We start from the raw sequence: 27,303 nt of genomic DNA, 5'->3' as shown, positions 1-27,303 counted from the left end.
TGGGGAAAACCACCAGGGTCCAGTGAAAAGGTAGTTTTACTGAAACTACCTCGAGGTGACTTGGCTATATATCCTTTAATATTTCTTCAAATCAATGCCATTCTAATTTTCTCTCTTACACATATTAGCTTCTGATGAGTTTATTTGAAACTTCTGAAGTCCTCTCTGCCAATTCTTGTCCTTTCATACACATATCAAAATTCTACTTTTCATAGAAATTGTATGTTTCTATTGACTCACTGGCTTTCAGTCTCCTTAAAGCATGTAAGTTCAGCAGTCAGCTATTGAGTACTTCACCGTTGGCTCAGTTGCTACCCACGCTTACTGTATTTTGGACATTCTCCACTGAAGTCCCACTCAAAACTGGTAGACAGATGCTGAGTTCAGACCTTTGCTGCTTTGAGTGCTGCATATACTGTCCCAGCTGACAGTGCAGAAAGGTTTCAAGTCCAACCTTCAAGTCCAAGGTACTTCTGTTTCGGAAATTTTCTCTTACCTGTTGACAGAATCACAGGTTGGAAGGGACCTCAGGCATCATCCAGTCCAACCTTTCTAGGAAGAGCACAGTCTAGACAAGATGGCCCAGCAGCCTGTCCAGCCGACTCTTGAAAGTATCCAATGTGGCCGAGTCAACCACTTCCCTGGTGAGATTATACCAATGGCTGACTGTTCTCACTGTGAAAAATTTCCTTCTCATGTCCAGTCGGAATTTCCCGAAGAGCAACTTGTGTTCTAACAGTGGAGCAATTTAGTTCTTGGTAGCTGTGTTGTAGGGCAGCCACAGCTATTCCCATAACTTACCTCAGCTTTCTCAGTGCTAATGGGGCAATAACTTAACTGGAATAGCAAAAAGACCACCAGGAGGATATGTCTTGTTGTATGTAAGAATATGAAGATTTCCTGGTATTTGGCTTCAATACAGCCATGCAGTAGGAAGAACGATATAATGCAATCTGTGTACAATAAACTTCTGTATTCCCTAGCTGCACAAATAATGTTTAGACATTATTTAACATATTTAAGCATGTTTTCATCAAGGTCTTTTTTTAAAAAAATATATAAATAGCCTCTCTACAAGCAGTATATGGCTTTACCTTTTAATACTCACTAATTGTTCCCACCTCCAGACAAGTAAGTGTATGTTAACAACTTTTTGTTCTTGCAGAGATTTCTCTTCAAATTAATGCAAAATGGAGAGAGGCTGACCAGGTGTGAGAAATCAAATCTCTTGTACATAAATTGTATACCTAAGATCTCCTTCTGGGAGTTGTTTTGAGCGTTACTTCACATGTAGCTGATATACCTTGGTAATTGCTGTATAATGTCCATTGAATGTATTTGTCTCTGGGATGCAAAGATGCAAACAACCCCCTCAACCAGTATATAAGTAAACGCTGGTTTAAAACCTCTGGTGTCTGCACCAGCTGCACCAAGGCTGTGTGGCCCAGTAGCTTGTGGTGTTGATGTGGTGACACCTTTGGTCCTCTCCTCTCTGCCCTGATACTTCCCTGCCTGGTGGGGGGTCTGCGGCACTTTGTGCTCTGCATGTTCTGTGTGAAGCTGTTGACTGACAGGTAAGCTTGGCTGTCTAGGGAGGCTTTTGGTTTGAGCGATAGCAGGAGTGATCTTGGATGCATATTATCAGTCCCTTTGAGAATAGTGCTGTTTTATGTAACATCTCTAAGGGATTTCTCAGGGATTTTTGGAGCCCTGAGCAGGATTCTAGCATGTGCAGGTCTAATCTCCGGTAGAAAAACTAAAGATATCCAGCTTTTTTAAGATACTGTCTTAGGAATTTTGGAGAGGATTGGTACTGCGGTCAGAGCCTCTGGCTGAGCTCTGGGTCCTGGTTTCATTTCTGGTCAGAGAGGTTTTAATGGAGCTAAATTCTTTGCGGCTCAGGAGTTTGTCAACCCTCTCTGAAGGGGGTGTTGTGAAAGAAGTGTGGGAGCAAATAAAAGAAAGCTAATTCAATAACTGTGGGGGAAAAACCCTTTCCCTGTTGTTGTCTTTCTGCTGTCTTTCTCCCTTGTTGTCTTTCTGCTGTCTTTCTCCCTTGTTGTCTTTCTGCTGTCTTTCTCCCTTGTTGTCTTTCTGTTGTCTTTCTCCCTTGTTCTGAGTGTCCTCAGCTGGGACACCTCATGTCACTTGGCTAAAAGATACAGTTTCCTCCTTCATGTTAGAAGACAACAAGTAACGCAGGGGTAGTGGTAGCTGAAGCTTGAAACAGTTATGTGGATAGTAAAATCAGGGGATGGCAAGTCACCAGGCCTATCCTTTTTGTCTGCTTAGAAATACAGTGGGAGAAAAAAGGACACACTCTTGTGGCTTCCCTGAAGAAGAGTAGAGTTAGCAGTGTGTCTTGTTTTCTTTTTGTGCATGAACAACAGGGAGGAATTTTAAGTAGCTGATTGCATTCATGAGGGAGCTCTTACAGGAAGAAGTTGCATTGTAATTTATATCCTTAATTAATTTTATTACGCAACTGTCAAAAGGCCAGGGTGTATATCCAGTTTTGGGCTCTGAATTTTTTATACGTATTTCAATAATTTTGCTGGGAGATCTTTGTTCTCAAATCAGCTTGAGAGTGGCAGGGGTTAAAATGAGTGAGAAAGTAAAAGGAAAACATCCGCCACTTTGAGAAATGTACAACTTTTTTGTCCAATCCTAAAAATTTTATTTGAACTTCCTTGACTGTTATATCACTTGCCCAGTTTCTCCTAGTCTTCCACCATTGTTACAGACAGGCCTGCATCCTAAAATACTGATTAAAATACTTATTTGATGCCAAATAAGAAAATAAACTAATTTTTTTTGTTGGCTAAATGCTGACATGCAAAGATGATATACTGACTGGAGAAAACTTCTGATTTTGAAGATATTTTTACGTGGAATCCTGTATTTCCTAGCCTAAATTGTTTAACCGAGTATTCAGTTTGTGTAGTAGTTTCTAGATTCTCAGTTCATCAAAATTATGATAACAGTACTGCAGGGAAGACTAGTTGTGCACTAGGTGTTTATTAGGACTCCGTAGTGTTTACCAAGAGTTTATGAGTACAGCATTGTACGACCCAGCAGAGGCACACAATGTAGGTTTCTACTGAAGAGGCTGCACTGAAAAGCTCTATGCCAGCTTCTGTTAAACGCAGATTGTATTTCTCCACTGCATCAGATTTGTAATTATTACCCCCCCCTCCAGTTCTACTGATATATGAAAATGAGCATCTGGAGGCTATTCAGGATAGAAGAGGTAGCATCAAGTGTCTTAGTCATATGCAGTAGATTTTTTTAAGATATGCAGTTACTATCTCTGTAGTACTGAATACACTTATTTCCAGTTCACAGTATGTTCTTTGCCAGGAGAAGAATTGGGAGTGGCATTACCTATTCCGAGATTATTAAATGTAAGTTAAAATGGTTGTAATTTTCTTTCTTTTGGCAATACACATCTGAAAATACACTTAATCTCAAAGGTAGATTATTTTTCCTGAGATATCTATGTAAAATTATAATATTTCTGCAGTTGATTTGTATTTTTAATTGGAAAAATTCTTCTGAAGATCAGGAATGTGATTCATGTGTTTCAAAGCTAACATCTTATGATGTCCAAGTACTTAAGCATCTCATCAGGATAGATAGCCTGAAATTTCACTACCAGAGCTCTGTCTGGTACATGGTTTTTTTGAGGGTTTTTATGTACTCATGTTGAGGATTCAGATTTTTAAAATTTGATTCCTCTTTTTCAGTTCAAGGGATATGAGACTGGCTCTTTGTATGCACACTCATGATTTGCTCCACTTTCATTATTGTCTGCATGTATTTCTAACCTGTATGTGTGGATTCTGAAGGCAAAAGTGTTCATAGCTTAGTCTTAATATCTTTTTGGAAGGGCATTTCTTCTTTACTTAAATAAATACACCAGTATGCATTCATAAAAAGAACTGTTACTGTATTTCTGGAGCACTTTGATTTAGTATGAGCTGATGTCTTGAGCAACTTTCCTGAAGTGAGGAACAAGGAAAGGCACATCTGTTGCACCTAATTTTTTTTGTATGTGTATGCTACACGAATATAATTGAAGACATGGAAGGAACAGGATACTATTATGTAGAAACTTTGTATATTCTCTGTGTTTCCTGAGTGTGGCTGCATGTGAGTCCCATGTCTACTTATTTTCATAACGGCTATTCCAATTACAGACAGCTTTGAATCATTCAGCTCTACCCCTGTGGTTTCATCTAGAAGGCTGTAACCATTTTATTCTAGTAGAAAAATGTATTTGGGAACAGTATTTCTTCTGAGAATAAGTTTCATCTGTAGGCATTTCATTAAGCGTTTATTTCTGTTCAAAATGTTTTATCAATTTTGACCATTCTGAAGTGTAGAACTAAGTGTAAATTAAACTTACATAGAATTGTTTAGAAAAATATTTCTAGTCTGGTTGTTCACAATTTTAATGTATTTTAATGTGTGTAGTGCTGTAGTATTTAGCTACCAAGCAGCCTAAATTGCCAACAGTCCCATCTGGAAGAACCGTTATTGCCGTTCATTCACTTATAATTCTTGCTGCATGGGATGTTCCCCTTTTTTCGTGTGGAAGCAATACACTTTTTTAATGCTCTGAGAACTAAAGTACAATTTTAGATTGATTTCAGGAACTCTAGTATGGAAAACCCTTAGGTCCCAGATTTGCATCCTTTTGATTGGAGCTAATATACACATGCAGATAATTTTGTGGCCTTATTTGGGGGAAAAATATGTGGTGCATAGGTTCTTTTGACTTCAACTTTAACACCTGGGATGGAGTAAGGATTTAATTAGTGTCTTAGTCACCAGTTGCGAGCCTAAAAATATATTTTTGGTGTGGAAAAATTTAAAATGCCAGATGATAAATATCGTAACATTTGTACATGATCACTTATAGAAGAGAATCAAAAGACTTAGAGTAATGAATCCCACTGAGTCTTTGGGCAGATGAATAGACATATGATAATTTAGCTTTCCTCTATTCGTGGTCTGTTTGTGTGTAAACATAAAGAAATCACTCGATGGTTCTTTTTCTACCACAAGTCAGAGCTGTGCTGAGAAAACCAAAATGGCAGCAAACAATTTGTTTCCCATTTTTGTGTTGACAGATGTAGCTGGGAGATACCAAACTGACACAGATCGCCCTTACAAATATTTCTGGTCCCAGAAAAGAAGTCCTGGTTAAAGCAAGATAAAAATCATTAGTCTTCAGTTTATGATAGCTTAATTACTTGCTGCAAAATTAATTATTATAGTCAGAGGATTATGGTGTTCTCTTGGATGAATAGTCTCCAGTAGAATCAGACAACTGTAGTGTAAACAAATTAATTTAGGCTTTAGAAGTGGGATTTTTAAAAACATTCACTGTTTTCCCAGTTATCATCCTGGTTAGGTTCCATTCTGGTTGCTTGAGAAAAATGAGATCCTGTAAGCAAAAGCAGCTGGAGTTACAAAGTGTTTTGAGTAGTAATCTTTCCGTGATAATTCCATGTAAATTAAATAGGAGACAATGTATTATTTTTTTACATATTTGGACACAAACTAGCTACTCTAATTTCCTTGCTCAAGCTGATTGTAAAGAAATTAATATGGATTGGGGAAAGTATAAATTTTAATTTTTTTTAATCTGTTCATGATTGTTATTCAGGCTTCTGAAAAATTAGCTGTTACTATTTGCCAAAAATAATGAAGAAAATAATTTGAAGCATTTGGCTTCTTATAAGCCCTTCAACATAGACAGTCTTGGTTATGCTCGTGTGATTTTCAGGATCATATACTCCTAAATAAAAATGGAAACCTTTGGAAGGGGTAGACAAAAGTATGATGAGTAATGCTCTTGTGTTAACCTAGACTCTTAATGTCTGGGTTTTTTTATTGTCCCATCCGGATGTGATATGGAAATAAGCACAAATGTCTGTTCAGGCTGGAAATGCTTACAAACAAGAATTTAATAAATATTTGTGTGAATAAAAGCTATATAGGTAAATGTCATAAGTGTCTTAAGAGCCCAAAGGAATAGAAACATGCTTAAACTTAACACCAGTTCAGATCTTCAAAGACAGTTAATGAACTCTGCTGCAGAATATTTGTAAAAAACCCTTCTAAGTATCTTCTGGCAAATACTATTTTCTGTGTGTAAGGGCAAAATGCATTTTAAGAAAATGAGTGCAGATTTATTTATTTATACAGGATTTTTTTTCCTGAAATGTAGCCTAGGGAATTTTAAATTCCATGCTTATTTGCTGTGTCAAACTGGAGTGACTAACATGGAATTCACAGGAGCTAAAACATTGATGAAACTTTCCATATAATTGAGGATGAGTCTGAGCTACTATTTGCTTATTTCTGTTAGTAATGGAGTAGTATTGACCTTTAGTGAGGCTAATTAACACTTGTTCTCCTTTGCAATGCATTTTAGAATGCTATAATAACAATATAAAAATTAATATCAATATATGCTATCTGCTAAAATATTACTAAAAATATTAGTCGTCTTATCTCCATCTTACTCTTTTAGATTTTAAGGTTGAACAAGTGCATGGGTTATACTTTAATGTAACTGTCCTATTTTCATACCAAGAACATTCCTATTGAAAAGTCATTAAGGTTTACTGTCCTTAGCTTGCATAATTGCTGTGCTGTCTGTATCTCTATATGCTTCCATGTTTTATTAGAAGAAAACCAATATTATTCAGGAAAAGGTTTTCCCTGTCTCTAAGTTCAAAGAGTTGTCGTGGTTTTGAGGAAAAGAGCTGTTGCATTTACAAGATGTACTGATACTTAAAGGAGAGACAGAGAAAAAAGTCAACTGATGCTTCTGTGTTTTAAAACTGACATATGGGTGAAGATGTTTGTTCAAAGTAGGAACTACACCAAACCTGAATCCATTAAACCTATAACTTTTAGTTATATTGAAAGACACCAGTATGCGCTCCCCAAAGGTGATGCTCTTTCCTTCTCTGACTCTGTTTTACTCTTTGGCAGTGGTAATCCAACACAGCGCTTAATTTGGTTCTGGTATCTTTCCTGAGTTATCATTTACTTTCATGTGGGCTGTTGGACGCTAAATGATGGAGAAACCAAAGGGCCTGACCCTGCAGGGTGTGAAATGCCCTCAAGTAGTTTAGATTTAAATAGGACAGCTCCAGGGAATACCTGGAGGCCTTTTGGGAAAGCCAGGGAAGAGACAGGTTGTGCCTTGTGCCTCACGGCCATGATGAAGAGGAGCACTAAATGTTTGAGCTGATGATCTGACCTTTTAGATGTCAAATTCTCAAGTTATTTTCCTTTTGATTTTTCCCTTTGCTTAATAAATAATATTTTTTTTACTCTTAGTTGGTGTGCTTTTTCTGAGACTGTATTTCATACCTGATTTCAGGAGACTACACAAATCCCATAGTCCAGGCAAGATTCAGAGCTGTTTGTAGAGTCAGACAGCTTAGTCTAACTTAGCTATTCCAGCTCAGGGCTTTGGAGGGCAGGGGAAGAAGTGAAATAGTGTTCGAGAAGTATCTTTACACATGGTTAATTTTTATATACATTTATTTTAGTGTTCCTTTTCCCCCTGTGAACTGAAATGCAAGATTATATAAATTTAAGACCTTTAGCTGAAAGCCTTATTCTCTGTCTTGTTGAAGTAGTCTGTCCCATTTTGAATTATTTTCTTATGTGCAGGTGAGGTGATTAGAGATTTCGGAAAGATTTCTCTTACTTTATTAATGAAAAATCATAGCTTATGTATTAAAAAGGTGTGAAGAAAATGACTGTTCATGATTTTACTATTTGCTGAAATTCCTGTCCACTGTGAATCACGTTGGCTTCTTCCAAAAGCAAGCTGAGCATGTAAACCCAAAATATTTCAGTGTACTTAAAGCACAAACTTTGGAATTTATTTTGCATTGCCTGACAATAATCTTTTTAATGGCTTTACAGCATGCACAGAGGCAATTTAATATTCCATTACTGCTCTGTTAGGAACTTTTGGTTAGAAGCACAAACTCTTACGAGAAACTTATCTTTATTTTTTTCTATAGATCCCCAACTCTAGACTGCTCTTTTTGCCAAAGAATCAAGGGAGAATTCCCGGTGTGATAGCTCACTGAGTGGCTTGAGTGAAGACATGGAGTTGTACTGAGGTTTGGTAGGATCCTGGTGAGCCAGAGTGCTCATCTTCCACTGCCTTCTGCTGAAGCACTGTCACTGCAGAGGAAAAACCCACACACCTGCATAGTTTTAAGTCAGTAAAAAGTGAAAACTGTGGAAGCAAAAATTAATTCTTGCTCCTTTGAAGGATTTTAAATATTTTTTTGCAGTCTTGTAATTGCACTTTCTTCAATTGCTTGGATAATGACATTATAACAAAAGATTTTTGATATATAGTGTGAAATTCTGAGAAATTAGAGCTGGTGACAGCATGATTTCCAGGATTGATTTCTGCCACATAACAACAGTGTTGAAAATCAATTGAAAAATCTATTAAGGATTTCATTTTACAAAGTATATATGTTTGTTCATCTTTGCAGGTATTTATGCTGACGGAATGAGTATGCTTTCAGGTATTTAAATGTTACCTGAATATAGATCTATTTAAACATTTTTAAAGTTAAGCATATTTGTTGCTTTGCTGAATCAGGAATATAACACATAAGCAACTAGAAGCCAAAATGTGAAGTCAGTAGAAGTTAGTTATGCATAGTGGTTCATTTTTTTCTGTTCTTAAGTTTCCACATTAGTACTAATTGTAAAGAAAGCCCCAGGAGAGTGGAGGGAGGAAAAAAAAAAAAAAAAGAAAGAAAAAGGAGAATGACCTCACACTTTCTGATACCTGATGGTGAGCCTCACAGTCAAAAAATTCTCTCATTTTCTTTTTAAAGAAGATAATACTGTGAATAAAAATCTTTAGAGCTTTTTGTTTTAGAAACATGGTAGTGTTCTTTTTTAACCTTAACTCTTTTGAGGAAATTGTGTTTCTTAATACGCCAGTATATGTTAGGACTAACTGCACCAAGAGGCATTTTTTTAGTAATAAAATATTTGGTTATTTGACATTATGTGCAAAATAACGTGTGTAGGTATTCTCTTGAAGAGCCCTCATTCCTACCTCCCTTACTAAGGTGAAGCAATTGTGTAATTAGATAAATATGTGCAAAGAAGGATGGTCTCTTTCCTGGCAGTCTCCTTGCCTCTGATCTCCCCTGGACTGCACTGTCTTCCCCAGAATTTCTCTGCTTATCTCTGATTCAGGGTGAATGATCTGGATGAGCTGCGTACATATAGCTCATAAGTAAGGATAGATACAGGACATACAGAAAAAAAACTGATGAGGCAAAATATTTGCATTTTTGAACACTGACCTGGTGAAAGGTCTCTTAAGGTGAAAAAAGGTAAATGAAAATAGGTTTAAAACCCAAGAAAACTGTAGCTTACCTCACAGGTCAAGGTGCCTGCATTCATTCTGGCCAGTTGTATCAGCTTGAGAGGATCTAAGGTCTGGGTCTGTTGACTGTAGGATTATGGGATTTTTAGTTCTTGTTTTGAGTCTGTGACTTCAGTGAAACCAGGGTGCATTTGCAGAATACCTGTGCTGGCACAGAACATGTTTCAGAAGAGAAACTGGGTGTCCTCACCTCTGGGAATAGCAGTGGTCCTAGAGAGGAAGGGCAAGTGCTGGAGACTTGATGTATTTTAGCTGTTCACGTCTCATTTGTTGCTGTAAGTCTGCCATAGTCTTGAAGTTGCTAAAACTTTTTCTATATTTTATTGTTTGTAGGAAAGACAGAAACATATACAGGCAGGGTGCAGTTTAAATCTGCTGGAAAGCATGCGGATTGCTTTGTACTTGGGATTGAAGAGGCCAGCAAGAGCTTGCTTTACTCAGAACCAAGAACTGCTTTATTTGTAAACAAAAAAACAAACCTGTTTCTTCAATTACTTTAAGAGAACAAAAAGGAAAGGTATTAAAAGAAAGACCCCAAACTCTAGAAAAAAAATTATTTCATATCTCCACTAAAGTTGCAATGTCAGAGAGACTGTTCATGGCTAGTTTTTATCAGTACATCTGAAATTCACAATTTTTGTTTTTCTGTGGATCACCTGTATCAACGTGTTTTATCTAAATGTTGATATTGTTCATGACTTTGGTGCAGAATGAATGTCACTTTGTCACATTTGATACGTGTTGACACTTGATAAGAATATGTGGGTAGTAAAAGTTTCATGATATTGTGAACTATTAACTTTTTACTTTAAACTACATTATGTTTTAGCCAGGCATCTTGCTCCCATGGAGCAATCTCACTTAAAGGAAAAAAGCAAGTGGGAGTTTTTGGGTTTTGGAGCCAATTCAATTTTGCTAGAATAATAATTAGAAGTAAAATGAAATCAAGCAATAACAACAACAAAAAAGAAATAACAGAAAAAAGGACAGAAGTCCTACTGCTGTTTAGTAGATATTCTTCACTGGGCAAAGTGACAGCTGAATGAAATGAAGAACCTGTACTGGGAGGAAGAGCTATCTGAATTGGTGTTTAAGCTTTTAAAAGCCTTTTAACAATTATTACCCAGTTCCTTAAAAATTGCCTTAGCAACAGAATGTGAGTTATTGAATACTGCAACAGCTTCTGTATCCATACAGAGACTTTCCTTACAATGCTCCTTCACCTCACCAGCACAGGACTTTGACTTGAAGGAAACTTGCTTTCCATGAATATTTATAGCCTGTTCTTTTAAAAGAAGTTTTATTGATTTGATTACTGCTCCCACAGAACACAGATGAAAAGAAATCACTGAAAGAAGATCAGCCTCTGTCTTGTCAATTCTTGACTATTACACATTTTATTAATGTCAGTCTAGGTTTTCCTGTTATTACTCATAGTTGAAACAGAGAAGTTATATCTTAAGGTAATTGAAAGGGTTTTTTAATAAAATGTCTTTTTTCAGGCTTGAGCCAGAACATTATAACCTTCAAAATAATATATTGACATTTCTGTGACACAGAATTATGGATTAGTGCTAAAAATCAGAATTTTGTAGGTTGGAATCCAGATAATACCAAAGGGAGTACTGTGCTGAGCAATAACATGAAGTAAATAGCACTTTGTGACAACATAGGTTCCCAAATCAGTAAAACTAGTAAGAGAACTGACTTCTAGAAACTACAGTAACTCGTAGAGAAATTACACCTAACTCCTGTAAAGCAGAGATTTTCAGTTTCATAGCAGAGCGCAGTTTAAAACAGAGGTACCTTCACCTCCTTATTGCACAGGGCACTGCCTTCAGGAAGATTCAGGCAGCAATTTCATCAATTGCCTGTACAGAGAAGTATTTAACTTTTAAATTGAAGAATTAACTTGGAGGAGTAGCATTGGTTGCACGCCCATAACAAGATCCACAGGCAACAGCTTCTGAGCAATGGCTATAAGATATAGTTATAGTATATGCATGCGTGAAAGAATTAATGTATATATGTAACACAGAAATATTGTACTTTCACTGCAAGGTTATTCCTATTCAGTTCATCCAAGTATTCAGATTTGCAGACAGTCTGTCCTTATTCAGCCTTCAAATTCTATTGCACTGTGTTCAGGAATGTATGTGCATGTGCATATGTGTGTGCCCTGACAGAAGAGGAGTCATAGATTTTGTAAGTATTCACAAAAGATTTCTGTGTGGCCTCGAACAAACTTGACTAAAGTTCTCTGAGGACTTTTCGATGCCAAGGTTTCCCTAGTTAAGGGTCAATGTAATGTGATTGCATAGTCCTCAGCCACAGATTTGGTGTAGTTACAGTCCTAAATGATACAGAGACTTTTGGACTTTCCTTCCCTCTGTGCTTCAGTTATCTATTCATAAAAAGGGGAATGGGAATTTTCAAGCTACTTAACAATGTTGGGAGGACAGTCACATAGAAGACTGAAAATGCCCTTATATATTGCTAACCAAAGCCATAAACCCCATGAAGTATTTATTTGTAAATATATATGTATATGACACGAGTATCATAGAATCATAGAATCATTAAGGTTGGAAAAGACCTCTAGGATCATCAAGTCCAACCATCAACCCAACACTACCATGTCTCCTAAACCATGCCCTCAGGTGCCACGTCTACACATCTTTTAAATACCTCCAGGGATGGTGACTCCACCACCTCTCTGGGCAGCCTGTTCCAGTGCCTGACCACTCTTCCAGTAAAGAAATTTTTCCTAATATCCAATCTAAACCTCCCCTGATGCAGCTTGAAGCCGTTTCCTCTCATTCTATTGCTAGTAACTTGGGAGAAGAGACCAACACCCACCTTGCTACAACCCCCTTTCAGGTAGTTGTAGAGCGTGATAAGGTCCCCCCTCAGCCTCCTCTTGTCCAGACTAAACAACCCCAGCTCCCTCAACCTCTCCTCATAAGGGTTGTTCTCTAGACCCTTCACCAACTTCGTTGCCCTCTCTGGACATGCTCCAGTACCCCAATGTCTTTCTTGTAGTGAGGGGCCCAAAACTGAACACAGTACTCGAGGTGTGGCCTCACCAGTGCCGAGTACAGGCACACTATCACCTCCCTGCTCCTGCTGGCCACACTGTTCCTGATACAAGTCAGGATGCTGTTGGCCACATTGGCCACCTGGGCACACTGCTGGCTCATATTCAACTGGCTGTGAACCAACACCCCCAGGTCCTTCTCTGCTGGGCAACTTTTCAGCCACTCTTCCCCAAGCCTGTAGCATTGCATGGGGGTTTTGGTGGCCAAAGTGCAGGCCCTGGCACTTGACCTTGTTAAACTTCATACAATTGGCCTTGGCCCATTGATCCAGCCTGTCCAGGTCCCTCTGCAGAGCCTTCCTACCCTCCTACCCTTGCACAGATCAACAGGGACCTCCCCTGTTAACCAGGACAGCTAGTAAATGATGGAGAGAGGCTTGGCAAACTTCTCTGCCAGCTCCCTCATTGCTCTTGGGTGGATCCCATCCGGCCCCATAGACTTGTGAGTGTTCAGGTGGAGCAGCAGGTCATAAACCGCTTCTTCCTGGATTATGGGGGGTTTATTCTGTGATCTGTCCCTGCCTTCCAACTCCAGGGGCTGAATACCCTGGGGATAATTGGTCTGACTGTTAAAGACTGAGGCAAAGAAGGCATTTAGTTCCTGAGCCATTTCCTCGTCCTCAGTTACAATGTTCCCCTCTGCATCCAATAGAGGATGGAGATTGTCTTTGATTCTCCTTTTGTTGTTAATATATTTGTAAAACCATGTTTTGTTATCCTTTACAGCAGTGGCCAGGTTGAGTTCAGTATATCAAACTTTGGAATGTAGGACAGAGTTAAGAAGAGGAAATGAAAGGGGATCAGTGTAAAAATGCAGATGTTTCCACACAGTGAATATGAACATGCAAGTTTTAGTATTTCTGCTGTGCATGCAGAGATTTCCACATAGCCAGTATGGGGACATATACTGCCTTTTTGTTTAATGATTATGTCCAGACAATTATTTATGCTAAAAGGGATATCTTATTCATCTATGAATAAGTGCATATCTTTGCCTTGGCACCGATGGGCAGGCATGTATTTAAACGCTGATCTCCTGAGTCCAAATGGCGATCCAAATGAAAAAAGCATCTTACTACTAGAAATTCAGCAACGTACCTTTAATAAGGATTTTGTCAGATAGCTCCTCAGGGTCTGGAAAAAGCATCTTTTGATCTCTTAAAATCAATTTGACATTCAGTATCAAAACATATGTATGCTCTTTGAAAAAGGTAATCACCGTAATTGAGCTGCATAGTCAGGGTGGATGTCAGCTTATGGCAATACCGCCAGCAGCTGCACAGTGTCCAGTGGCTGAAGGCGAGGGCACAGTAGCTGGTTCACGTGGCTCTGGCCTTGTGGGATTCAGCAGCAAGGAGCTCAGCCTTTCCTCTGAGTCTATGCAATCTTCTCAGTATCAAGTTTCTGTAATCCATTTTTGTGTAATTAAGGTGTGTGTGTTCACCAAGTAGTTTATCTTTCAGTATTGAAGTGTTTCATCAATTGCCCACATATCCAAACCTACAGCTGTGAGTAGTTTCTAATATCTCAAAATATATGACGTTATTTCAGTATAACCTTCATTTTGTTTGCTACCTGATGAATGATCTCTTGTGTAATCTGAGGTATGTCAAAAACAGTGAGAAAACGTTTACTGGTATTTGAATTTACATTTTCCTGTTTGGAAAGAAAATGTTTCAAACCTTCCCCAGACCTTTCAATCCCACTTAAGCTATTTAATATAAATGAATCATAAGTGGTGACACTCTTTTCCAGTTAATTTTGCAAGTAAAATCTAGTCCTAGAACTCTCAAAAGCACCTGTAATCTCTCACATGAGAAAAACTTAATTGCAGCCAGTTAGTTTCAGTAGATGCCCTGCTTTGTCTAGCAATTTTCTGTGAAATTATATTCATCTGGAATCTCTATTCTTCTAACTCAGCTTTGAAAATGTGGGTCTAAAAAAGCTTTCTAAAAGATTGAGGTACCAGTTAACTAGAAAGCAAAGGGATCTTTTTCTCTACGTAAAACAGGAATTAGATCGTTTTGTTTTCAAATTAGTTGCCAGTCTTCTTTTTATGGGGGTTTGAATGCAAAGACAGTCTCATGCCTCATCTGAACAGAATTGTCTTGTCAATTGTGTGAGAATTTCTAGCACTTCAAAATTTTCCATATTTGCAATATAATCTATCATTTGTCATGGGGAAAAAAAACAACTAGAAATTAAAACTTGAAACATTGTTTTGCTCAAAAGCAGTAATATATTTATAGTTATCAAAGTTACAAATTTCTACTTAATAGTGAATCTATTTCAGATAGAGAAGTTAGACACTTTCATCCTCAAATATACAAAAAACAGGGAGCATGAAAATAAAAAATAATTCCTATAAAGTCTTTTGGGATTTTTTTCATTTAGCATACCCTTGCTTCCATCTCTGTAGCTGGCCAAAGGGGCTGAGGTTCCCCTTGAATCTGATTTGAAACTTGGAGGCTGTAAGAGCTTTGGAGCTTAAACCATGGAATATGTTATGTTGTTGAATGGAGCAATTGGTTACAATCTATTTGCAATGGCCTTTTATTCTTAATTCACTCAGGGGTTATTGGAAGCTCCTTCTAAAATGTATTTCTTGTCTACAGCTGCTTGTCAGAGACAACATATTCTAAATGCACAAAGTCCTTTGGGCATTAAAGGCATGCTAAGCATTTAGCAGGACGTGAAAGGGGTTTGGTGAAACTAGGAGGCAAATCGTGCTCCTGGTTATGAAAGTGAAGTGAGGGGGTGCATTAGGGAAGGACAGTCTGAACATGGTACTGACATTATCCTGGGTGAAACTGATCCCATTCTGCAAGTTAAATTTTGTACTGTGTACTGTTCATTGCAGTCAGTGTTGGGTAAAAGCTCTTTGAGGAAGACTTTCCAATAAATCTAGCAAGTTTAAATCAAGTGTTTAGATATTTTCCCTGTTCAAATCAAGTATATTGGTTGTAATGGGGAACCAACCAGTTCTAGGAACAATCCATTTAGTATAACCAGAGGAAGAGAAAAACTGCATGGGATGGAAGATGGGAAGGGTAACCGAGGTACTGAGGCTGCCTGGGCGATTACAGCGTGTGCTGTTCCCCATCTCTAGGCAACCAGCTCAGAGGGAGGGAAGAGGCAGCAGAAAGTGTGGTGTGATATGGCTGATTCCCTGAGGTTTCTCAGTAAGCGAGACAGTTGTAGACAGACTTTATGCTGGGCTCTGGAGCAGAAGTGGAAACGGGAGTGACAACTCTGTGCCAGGCAGAAGTGGAAACTTGAAGTGACAACCCTGTGCCAGGGAGCTGCTGCAGCAGTGCTGGGCGTTCCTGCCCTGCATGTGGGCAACAGCTGCGTGGTACGCAGTGATATGTGGTGGCATTCCCGTGGCTGTGTGCTCCTCTCCAACCACATTTGGAGTTGCTGCTAGGTAGAACCAAAATGAAGTTTTCCTTTGGTTTTACCTAGCAGCAGGATTTTTCTGATTTTCTATGTTTTTTTTTTTTCTTTAAAGAAAAGAATAATACTTTTCTGAGACAAAACCCTCAGGAATTACATCAACCATATGAAATACAAATACATTTTCTGTCCCATTGCATAAATGATGGATTAGCTTTTCACCGGAGAAACCGAGATTAGGATGTAGGGACAATTTGTGTAACTTGCAAAGTAGGCTGTGGTGTACAACATCAGACTGTTATGAAACATGACACTGTGGGACATATGATAAATGTGTGATAGGCACCCCTTGGTAGATCAGTTCACTAAAGTACATGTCCTGACATGAGAGCGCCATGGTTTGTATTATGTGCAGTGAGCATCTAGACAGAGATAAAGTACTACCTGTTGGAGTATTATTTTATCCAGTAACGTGTGAGATTTTTAAAGAAGTATAATTAATAATACAAGACCTTCTTTGTCGTTTATGGAAGAAAAGCATTTGTCATTTTTCAGGATGAAAAGCAAGAATTTGTGAGTGTAGAAGTGAGGTACAATCCTTTTCTTGAGCAAAGCATGACCCTAATTTAGGGAGGAGAATATATAGAACGGAACGTGAACTTCTTGTCCTCATACGGATTAGCAGCAGATGAGAAGTATGCCACAGAAGCAGTTGTCTCTGTAATAGCTGTGGGATGCACAGAAAATGCCACTTTGCTTTATGAAGGTAACAGAGTAGAACTGCCTGCTTGGCATGTGCTTCGCTGGGCTCGGATTTTGTCACCATTACAAGACACCACTTTTGTAGGGCAAGTGAATACAGTTCTTAAACAAAATAAAGGGAGAACACTTTCCAAATCCTTGTAAGTTTTATATATCTGGTGTATCCAGACCCCTGATTCTGAATTGCATTAAGACCCCTCAGGAATTATACCCTGGCAACTATTCAAGCTCCTGTTGACGGATAAACAGGCATATGTATGAAACAGAGTAGCTTGGATCTGTTTGTCCCTTTTTGGTTGGTGATGAGCTAATTTTATTTTTAAACTCAAGGGTCTTTGCTGCTTGGTGCATGAAGGGACAGAGTGAACTCAGTGGAGCTGAAATTTCCTGAATTTTATAATAATCTGTAATTTTAGCCCTGGCTCTGGGTTAGGGAAGCATATTAGGTTGGTCTAAAGGCACTGTGAGTTTTTCCACTTGCCTGAGACAGACTTTTTTATTATACTACTTTGGGAAAACTTACAAAGTTGGAGGACTCCATGACCAGTAACTGATGATGTTTCCTGTAGTTTTGTCCTTTATATTTAGTTTGACAGGGTTTATTAGTTATTAGAGCAAAATATGTAGGAGTAAAATATATCCCCAATATGATTTAATTTTTCTTTAATGAAATTGGGTAAGGGGCATCTTTCTTCTGTGTACTGAAAGGAAAAAGTAGTTTTGACACAGCTTTGGTGTAGCTTACCTACATGAGAGCAGAACCCTGATCCTAGAGGTCTTTTCCGACCTTAAGGATTCTATGATTCTAACAAAAAATTAAGATGATAGGTTTAGCAAAGAAAAATCTATATTTATGTTAAAACAACCTGCTCAAAATAGTTAAATAAAAATTCTGGTAAATAGGTAAACTATTCATTAAATGTGCTTTGCATTGTGGAAGCTTACAGTCATTCCACATAAATACTAAGCTATTTTAAAAAGGAAACTGACATTGCAAATTCTGAATAGGGCTGATAAAACTTGTCTATCAGCTTTTTCACATGAAAATTGCATTTTCATTGAATGATTTTTGTGTATATGAAAAGTATCTCTTTTAATATTTAATTAAGACACTGAGAAATAAGTTTCTCAATTACTTTTATTTACAATTTATTTTTTCCAACAAAAAAGGTAACTTTTTAGAAAGACCTTTGTTTAATTTCTCCATGGAAAATAAGCCTTTTTCTGACAAAAGGCCTTTTTTTCCCCCAGAAACAAATAAGTCTTTTTCCTTCAAAGTGCACATTGTGCTAAAAAGTGAAATAACGTCAAAAATTCTGGGGTGTTGCTACTACTGCCCCACTGTTCCCTCAAAACACTGAGTGGCCCCTTGGAGGAGAAAAACTTTTGAATTAAAACTGAGGACTGATGCTCATGAAACTCATCTGTAGGATTCTGCTGACCTTAGTAAATCATTAAAATACCAATCCTGGGAGATGCACCTGAGAGCGTTTCACAGATGCTGGGGCCTTGCTCTTTGTATTCCACTTTCTCCGTTTTAAGTAGACCAGCAGCAATCAAGCTATTACAGGCATATCAGGGTGCTCTTTTACAATGAAGACAAAATGTTTTCCACTTTTGAACGGACAGAGCTGTGAACTGTAAACTGTTTCCCTAAGCTTTGTTTGCAACGCTGAAAGAACCAAAGCCTTTAATAATGAAGACTCTAAGCAGTTCTATTTATTCTAGAAATCCCCGTTTTACTCATCCAAGAGGCTTTTTTTCAGGCTGCTTCACTTTGAAACACAGCACATCTGAAGGAAAATTGTATCTTGTTTACAAGTACTGCAGCCTGCCAATTACAAGTCCAGTAGTAGACATTTCCAGGTAGCAGAGACTAAGGCATATCTTAACCAACTGGTATTAACTACCTGTAGTAGGTGAGAAAAGCTGTCATTTAAATAATTTAAAAAAAAAAAAGTTATTTCTTTAATGGGAGTGGGGTTTTTTTCTCCATAGTATATATACAATAATAAAAAAAATTGGTAAATTGTACAGCAGTTTAATTTTACCTCAAAGAGGATTATATGACCTATTCTTTAATTTGATTTTTTGCAATGTTTGCTGTGTCATAGGGTTAACCTAGTATGACCTGTTTGCAAATTGTCCTTTTAAAATGTGTAATGTAATATATGTAACTCCTTAAACATCTCAAGTAATTTGTAATTTAGGCTTTGGAAACATCTCCCCACGCACACAAGGTGGAAAGATATTCTGTATCATCTATGCCTTATTGGGAATTCCTCTGTTTGGTTTTCTGTTGGCTGGTGTTGGAGATCAACTAGGGACGATCTTTGGAAAAGGAATTGCCAAAGTAGAAGATACCTTTGTTGTGAGTATTCTGACCACCTCATTTATTCTGAATGCTGCTTGTTTTTCTGAAGTTAACAAGTGAAATGAAAAGTCGGAAAAACGGGTTATAGCTCATCATTGTAACCAGACGTCTAGCAGCAGGTAGGAAAAACTTAGCAAAGTCTGAACATGTTATTGAACATTGTTAACTGAGAATTGGATGAAGCCCATCATTTTCTACAATAATTATGGTCGGGAAGAGGAACAAGATCCAAAATATTTTATTTTTGCTTTGCCTTTATACTCCTAAGCGTGCTATGATGTTCACCATTAAAGGTTGTCATATAGATTGTGGTAGGAAATCACTGAATCGGAGAGATGGAAGCGTGGAGCCATAGGGGTAATGTGAAAATTATTGCTGCTGCTTTTGAGTTGATTCACAGAAGTTCATTAGTGTCTGAGCCTAAAATCAGAAGTCTTAAAATCTCTGCAGAGATGCCATCATACCGGAGGGAATGCTTAAAGTCTGTAGGCATCTACATTTCCAGATTTACAGGTCTGTAGACCTGTCTGTAGAAGCAGGACAGCCTAAATCGTACAGAGTCTGTTGGTGATTCCCTGACATTGGACTTCCCTTTGTGGTCTCCTCACTAGGCTGTAGTATGTTCTACCATTTAAGGTATTTTCAGCCTCTTCTGCTGAACTGCTTAGCACAGCCTAGAGGTTCATGCCCTTCACTCTCTTTGGCTACTGATCTTCAATTATTCATGCAAAGTGGCACAGCTACATTAGAGGAAGACACCTGTCAAACAGACTAGGAGCTTGTGCAGATACTAACAAAGTTCATCCATACCCAGTCCTTAACAACCAAATGCTTTGAATTCTAGCAGAGAAGTCTTAGTCTCTGTTTCACACAGAGAAAAGTTTACTAAGGTTGTATTTTACTAGTGCTGTTATTAAAAATGTATTTACTGAGATTTTTGAAGCATAGAATAAATGGCATAATGAAACTTATGTGCAATCCCTTGCTTACTTTAAGTTGAACCAACATGCTTTGGATGGATGGAAAACTACTGAGAGGAAAATTGTCAAACTGGCAAGGCATGTCAAACGGGACATTGCAGTCATCTGTTCTAGCTTTGGTACTGTTAAATTTCATTAATAATTTACTGGGCAGATACAGGACTTTGTTATTAAATCTACAGATTATCTCAAGATGGGGAGAACTTAATTTGGAGGACAGAATTTGACTTTAAAATTATCTTGAAAATTTTGAGAACCAGTCTGGACTGGTTCACAAAGTAGTAATTTCTTTCTTTGCATTGTATAAGATCATAAATAAGAGACTTAAACTGAAGGAAAGGAGATGCAAGTTAAGCATTAGGAAAACTTTCTGAAGACAAGAACAGTTAAGCGTGGTCACATATTGCCTGGCCAGTAATATACCTGCAGTGGCTTAGTTGGGTTGTTTTTGTCTTAGGGCAGGTTTGGAAGCAGTGGTCTCTCCCTTCCAGATCTATTTTCTGTGGTTCTGTTTAGCCAGTTACTTGATTAGAGAGAACTGCATGGTTAAAATTCACACTTATTATTCAGTGATCTGTGGATGTGCAAAAGTAGAGACATCACAAGTGCAAGAGCTACTTGAAGCTTACTCAAATATCTTTCCCCCCACTCAAAACTTTAGCATGATCAGCTGTTAATATTAATGAATACTACACATGCCACTCACCCACATCACAAACCTGGCTGCAATGAAGAGTCCAGCCCTGCTCTGCATTTCCTGCTAGTAAGTGTTTCCTAGGGTAGTCATGTTTGCTTTGAAAACCCTTTGAAAATAAAACCATGCTTTGATTTTCCTGTTTGTTTGAGAATTATAATGCACTGTCCTCTTCAGCAATGTAGTACTCACTGTGGGTGATAGGTGCTTCTGTACAGTGGCACAGTTTTATTAACCATGGGTTTCCTCTCTTTCCCCTTCCCTTTCCAGAAATGGAATGTGAGTCAGACAAAGATTCGCATAATTTCAACAATAATATTCATACTGTTTGGCTGCGTGCTGTTTGTTGCTCTTCCTGCGGTTATATTCAAGCACATAGAAGGCTGGAGCACACTAGATGCAATTTACTTTGTGGTTATCACTTTAACTACCATTGGATTTGGTGACTATGTTGCAGGTAAGATTTTCTCGTAACTCTTTATCTTATGATATTTTGCCCAGTGATACATGTTCTGTATTTTTGTATTATTTTGAGACAGACACATCTCTGTTGCGGTTCCTCTCTCCCAATTTTATCTTTTATCATTCTTGTGTCAGTTCACATGAGGGGGTCTGCCCTCATCTTGGATCATGTGGCAGGCTAGCGACAGGAGGTGGGACAGTGAAATGCATGGTGTCTGTCTCTGCATACTCCGTTTTTCCTTCTGTACTGTTAAAGGATGCTTTATTTAATTTTTAGGTAGATGTTTTGTTCTTACAGATTGAATAAGCGCAGGAATTAATACAGTGTTTTAGTCTGCTGAGTCTATTTCTTCAGCTGGAGTTGCTTAAAATGTCTCACCCTGTGAAGTTATATGACATAGTTTTTGTGTGCATTTTCAGAGTGTTGTTCTGGAGCTCTGCTCCTGCCACTGAGATTCCTCTATTGCTGTTGGATCCCACTTCTGTGCTTTCTTTTGTTTGCTATGTATGCATTTGTCTGTGTGTTTTGTAATGTAAGGAGAAGGTTTAGCACAACCCATAGATAACCTGTCCAACTTTTATGGTTCTATTAACCCGGATTGGATTGGTTGCAAATAATTTTGACAAACTGAGCTAAAAAAAGCTTGGGCCAGTTCTCTGCATCAGCTTCTTTCTTAAAAAGTCTCAGAATAGGATTAAGTATATGTTGTCTGCATTGAAGAAGTGTGTTGGTCCAAGTCAGTGATGTGTTGAGGTGAGGATTAGAAATTCAGAGCTTTGTGCTCTGAGTCTGAGACTTGCTTTCTTCAGCCTGATCTCATGCTTCTCCTGATGCAGCACCATCCTCTCTTTCACGAGAAGCCTCTCTCCCACGCCTGAACTCTGCAAGGCAGAGGTAGCTGAGAAAGGTAGATGAGGAGGACAGCAGTGCTGGGTTGCTGTCAGTGAGCTATGCTGCAGGAGGGAAGCGTTTCTAGCAGACATCCATGTGGTGTGGGCTCCTCCTGTGTCCCATCTGTAGCCACAGCTGTTGCATGAGTCCAAGTGCACCAAGGTGAGGGTCTCGGGTTGGGTAGCTCCTCCTGGTGACTTGCAGGCCTGCCTGAAGTTTGCCTTGATGGCGGGAATGTGACTGGTCTTGTCGCTGGCAAAGGTTTTTCAGGTTAGTGAAGTCCCACAGAGCCCTCTGAAGTGTCTGAACTGTTTGGCATATTCATAAATGATCTGGGTAAAATGGAGGGAAATTTAGTTAGTGTTGAAGATACTAAGTTATGCAAGCTGTTTAAGAAACAAAGGCCACACGAGATGTTGCCAAAGATTCTCAGAAATTATAGAACTGGGCTGTAAAATGGCAAATTAAATTTATTTGGACTTTCACATTGGGTTTTTGATGTTTCCATATTTCTTGTGAATGTGATTTCTCTTTCCTTTTCCCATATTGTTTTTCTTATTTCCCTTTTGCCTTTGGGAATTTGTGATTCTAGTCAGAATCTGACTAGCACCAAATAAAAAATTTATGCTGTTTCCAAGCCAAGAGTCTGGGTGTTTTAGACTTTCATTCCTGAGGGGCACATGTATGACAGGGAATAAAAATAATACTGTATAAAGGCCTGGTTATATTTACTGTAAAGCATTATGTGAAATGGCCCACTTGGCTCTAACTAGAACACTGAGTACATTCGTCATTACTCTCATTATAAATTTCCACAGATTTTTCTATTTGTAGATCACTTGATATCATAATTGGTTCCTACATCATGTCTGTTTTTTAATTTTACCAGGAAACAGTTTCTCTTTGTACAGAATGTCCTTGAATTGCATTGCTCTATAGCTTATGGCCTTTTATGCTTCACTTCATACATTTTTTTTTAAATTTTCAAGTTCCACCATAAATGCATAATGTCAAAATTTCATGAATGTTTTCTATTTTCTTTTAGAGTAACGTGCACAAGACTTGTATTTGTACTGTAATGTGCTATTGACTTAAAGTTTTAGTGTGTGGGAATTAGATTTGTACTTGAAGAGATGATGCTCAAGAGAATAGGGTTAGATGACCATCTCCATCATAACTGAGAGGTTAATGGTGCCACTGGACTGTATTTTGTCAGGGAGGAAGTTGACAATATTATCATCTTTGTGTGGACTAACATACTCAGTTCATGACAGATTACTTGAAGGATTTTTCAAAACGGGCCGTTTGTTGTCTTCTTATTCTAGTACATAACTGTCTAGTTAAATAAAAATCTGAAAAAAAAAAGGTAAGGTATTGATTGACTGTGCTTTGCATTGTGGAAGCTTACAGTTGTCGGTGTGCATAAATACTAAGCTGTTTGAAGAAAACTGACATTGCAAGTTCTCAATAGAGCTGATAAAATTTGTCTTAAGGGCTGGGCTTCCTTGTTAATTTTGAGGTGTGCAGAATCTTTTACATGCCAACAAATTAGTATGTTGTCTTTATGATTTTTTTTGGTTCGCTTGTTTTTCCTTTAGGGAATTCATAGCTACCTTGCAGACACTAGGGCCATTGATATTTTTGTGGTAAGCTTCGTCTAGAACACTCTTTCCTTGAAGTTTAGGAAAGCTGAGTGCCATAAACACAGGCGAAACAAGCACGTGAAGTTAAGGCATGTAATGCTGTACAAGGCCATAGGGGAGGTTGTCATGATAGAATATGGGTATTGCATCTGAAATTGTGGCTCTAGAGCATGGCGTTCTTGGTTCTGGTTTGTCACAGTGAGGCATGCAGCAGTCAGAATGATGCTTCAGTCCATTTAGTGCCTGGACAGCAATGCATTTGGAAAAAAACTCACACTGGCATTAATTTATTAATTATTTTCCTGGCCAGAAAGGCATGTTTTGTAAATAATACCTAGAGTGAAAATTACCTTTTTCCACTCAGAATTATAGCCAAATCTAAAGCAGAGTGGTGAGCAGCGATACTCCATTTTGCAACACAGTGGAGTGAACTATTTTAGCACTAAAAATAAAATTGGCAAATCCTTGTAGCATATTGGAGATCCACGGGATATTTCATGATTGTGTGTCAATTTTGGCTCAAAGTTTCCTCAAAAATGCAAAATTCCTAAATATTTGAAAACTTCCAAATATTCTGGTAATTTTTTTCTGGGCACTGTCATCCCAGAGGAAAAAATACAGGTTTGCAAGCCCTCCATACAAGTGTCATGGTTGTGATAACATGTGTATTGTAACAAATATTTCTCACAATATCTGTCATTTTTCACTAACATGGAGTTCGCTGCTTTCTGGCACCACTGCAGGTAAGAGCTGAAGAGAACCCCTGAAGAACTTTTAGGAGGGAAAGGAGACAGTGTTTCTGAATAGCTGTATCAAAAGGGAGCCAACAGAAGAACTTGGGATTCAGGAATGTAATGGTATTAAAGGCTGTAGTGCGGGTTATCGTATTAGAAATTCTTGTAGAGTTCTCCAGAATTTTTCTACAAGTTTCTTCTCGTTTGTACTGGAGACCGAGTACTCTGTTCCCAGAAACTAGAATGCCAAAACATCCCCTTTTGTACTCAGAATCTAGGTTGCTATTTGGAGCCTCTGGAAATTTCAGGTGCAGTTTCCACCAGCACAAGAAGCCTTAGGGCAAACATAACAGACTGATCACTCAGGGTGCATGCAAGGAGGGAAAAGGTGAAGAGCCCTTGTAGTGCATGGTCAAGAAAAAGTATGAACAGTATTCCAAAAAACAAACTTAATGTTTGTCTGCCTTATGAAATGGTTTGATTTTTCTAATTTTTGGAGGGGTTGATTGATTTATTTATTTTATTTTTGTAGGGAAGTGATTTTTTTTTTTTGTAATTGAATAAAGTTTATTGTTGTGGCTTTTCACAAAAAAAAAAAAAAAAAAAGGGAACTAAGAAACTGTACGACAGCCTGCACTGTCTTATAAAAATCAGGACATAGTCAAACATCCCTTTTCGTGTTTTCAAGAGAAACCATTGTCTTTAATAGGACAGGAGAAAATCCAGCCAGTATTATGAATGTTCTGTGAAAGAGAAAAGAAAGAGATCTTTACATGTCAAACGTGTAATTTTTTTTAGTATAATGAAAAATATTATGGGGTACTAAAGTTAGCACTGAGGTATGTGTGGGTATATATTGTATAACATGTTAATAAATTGTTCATATGTGCAGATAAATCCTTTTAACTGCAGTGTAGATTGGAAGGTATAGTCCAATATTTCTAAGGCAGTTAATCTAACAGGTTTCAAATCTAGATTAGATGAGATGTCCAGAACTTGACTGAATTAAGTAGGGGTCAGAAATATAAATAACACATCTGTTGTCTGTTTCACAGTGGGGCGTGATGATACAAGGTTGTGCTGCAATCAGTCCAATTCAACAGATCACAGAATTTTGCAAGTGTTGCTTCAAAAAATGTGTTCTAACTCTTTTATTTTAATTTGCTTTTGGCTTTTTTGTCTTTTGTTTGGTGTTTTTTTTTTTTCTTCTTTGAGCTCTGATTTTTTAGCTTATTGCTTCTTTACTGTTTTGGTCTGTAATTTAATTTGGTGTATTGACACTGTAATACAGATATCTAGGTCTGTACAGTATTGCTTGGCCTGAGACCCAGTTTGTAAAGTACTAAGATATTTTAGTCTCACTTAATGTCACTGAACTGGAACACTTCACCTGGTGGTCAGAGCAGCCCAGTAGAGCTGCTCTCACTCTGTGATATTACTTAACTGGCAGAAAAATCTCTACAGAAAGAAATCGCTGTCATGCCGAGCAAGAGGCACGTGTTGAGCTTCCCATAAAAGAGCTGTGTGCTCTCCTGCAGGGTTTGTGTCTTTTTTGGGGGGGCATTTGGAAGTGTTCTTTGCCACCTCAGGACTTCATGTCCATGATATGGGCTGTCTGGTATGAACAGTGCAGTCTGCTTTAAGCTTAAGTCAGCGCGCCATGTCTTGCTTGATTTCTGTATAGGACAGCTTGCAAGGAGCATTTTATAGCTGTGCTTTGTATTCTGAAGTAGCTCTCCATTTCCACTGAGTGGCATCAAGTAACTCGTATGCCCTACTTACATTCTTTCTCACAGAGAGTGCAATGTTATCTTGTCCCATGCATGCTGCCTTTCCATGTCTCCGTTTAAGCTAGCCCTTCTCTGTCCCTTTTCGCAGTCCATGGAGGTAATTCCTTTCAAGCTGCAGGGCTGAACCTCTGTAGTCCTTTGGAGTAGGATAAATGACATTTCTGGATTAAGCCTGTTGGCCAGGTTTGTCACAATGGGGATGATGGACAGCTACTCATTATTCTGCAATTAAAACTGTGTTTGGTTTTAATCATATTTCTATACCCAGAATAATTTGTACTGCTGATAAAAAATGGTAAAAACATTTCCTGGTTTGAAGGGCCAACGTTTGAGTAACCCAGAAATTTGTGCTGGTATGGAATTAAGATACTCAACACCAATAGCACTTTCTATTCTCTGCTTCTACATTTGAAGCAAAAATGCAAACAAAACCAGACTATTTTACAGAAATAATTGCATGTTTCTATATTGAGTCATTCAGCTGTAAAAGAATGGGGGAAAGAGTGGCAACAATAAAGAAAATGATTTACTTAAAAAGTACTTATTTTATGTAAATAAATAAATAAAACATCATCTACAAGAATGGCTCGAAGGAGGATCCGGGGAACTACAGGCCTGTCAAGCCTGACCTCTGAACCGGGGAAGGTTATGGAGCGATACATCTTGAGTGAGCTTACTAGGCAAGTGCAGGGCAACCAGGGGATCAGGCCCAGCCAGCATGGCTTCATGAAAGGCAGGTCCTGCCTGACCAACCTGTTCTGCTTCTATGACCAGGCGACCTGCCTAGTGGATGAGGGAAAGGCTGTAGATGGTATCCACCCAGACTTTAGCAAAGCCTTTGATGCTGTCTCCCAAAGCATTCTCCTAGAGAAGCTAGCACCTCATGGCTTGGATGGGTGTACTCTTTGCTGGTAAAAAACTGGCTGGATGGCTAAGCCCAGAGAGTTGTGGTGAATGGAGCTAAATCAATCTGGTGCCTGGTCATGAGCGAGGTCACCCAGGGCTCAGTGTTGGGG

At 38.3% G+C, this 27,303-nt stretch overlaps 1 protein-coding gene across 1 annotated transcript in view; it reads left to right on the top strand.

Moving 5' to 3' along the window:
• KCNK2 (potassium two pore domain channel subfamily K member 2) overlaps positions 1–27,303 on the top strand; it is an 82,011-nt gene that overhangs the window by 33,451 nt on the left and 21,257 nt on the right. The window contains exons 4-5 of the mRNA XM_075089799.1: positions 18,929–19,089; positions 21,037–21,223. Coding sequence (XP_074945900.1) covers positions 18,929–19,089; positions 21,037–21,223 — 348 coding nt within the window. The remainder of the gene's footprint in view (positions 1–18,928; positions 19,090–21,036; positions 21,224–27,303) is intronic.

This window comes from Phalacrocorax aristotelis, chromosome 3 (genome assembly GCF_949628215.1).
Source record: "Phalacrocorax aristotelis chromosome 3, bGulAri2.1, whole genome shotgun sequence".
NCBI lineage: Eukaryota > Metazoa > Chordata > Aves > Suliformes > Phalacrocoracidae > Phalacrocorax > Phalacrocorax aristotelis.
Note: the sequence above shows the minus strand (reverse complement) of the source record. Positions and strands in the feature narration are given on the sequence as shown.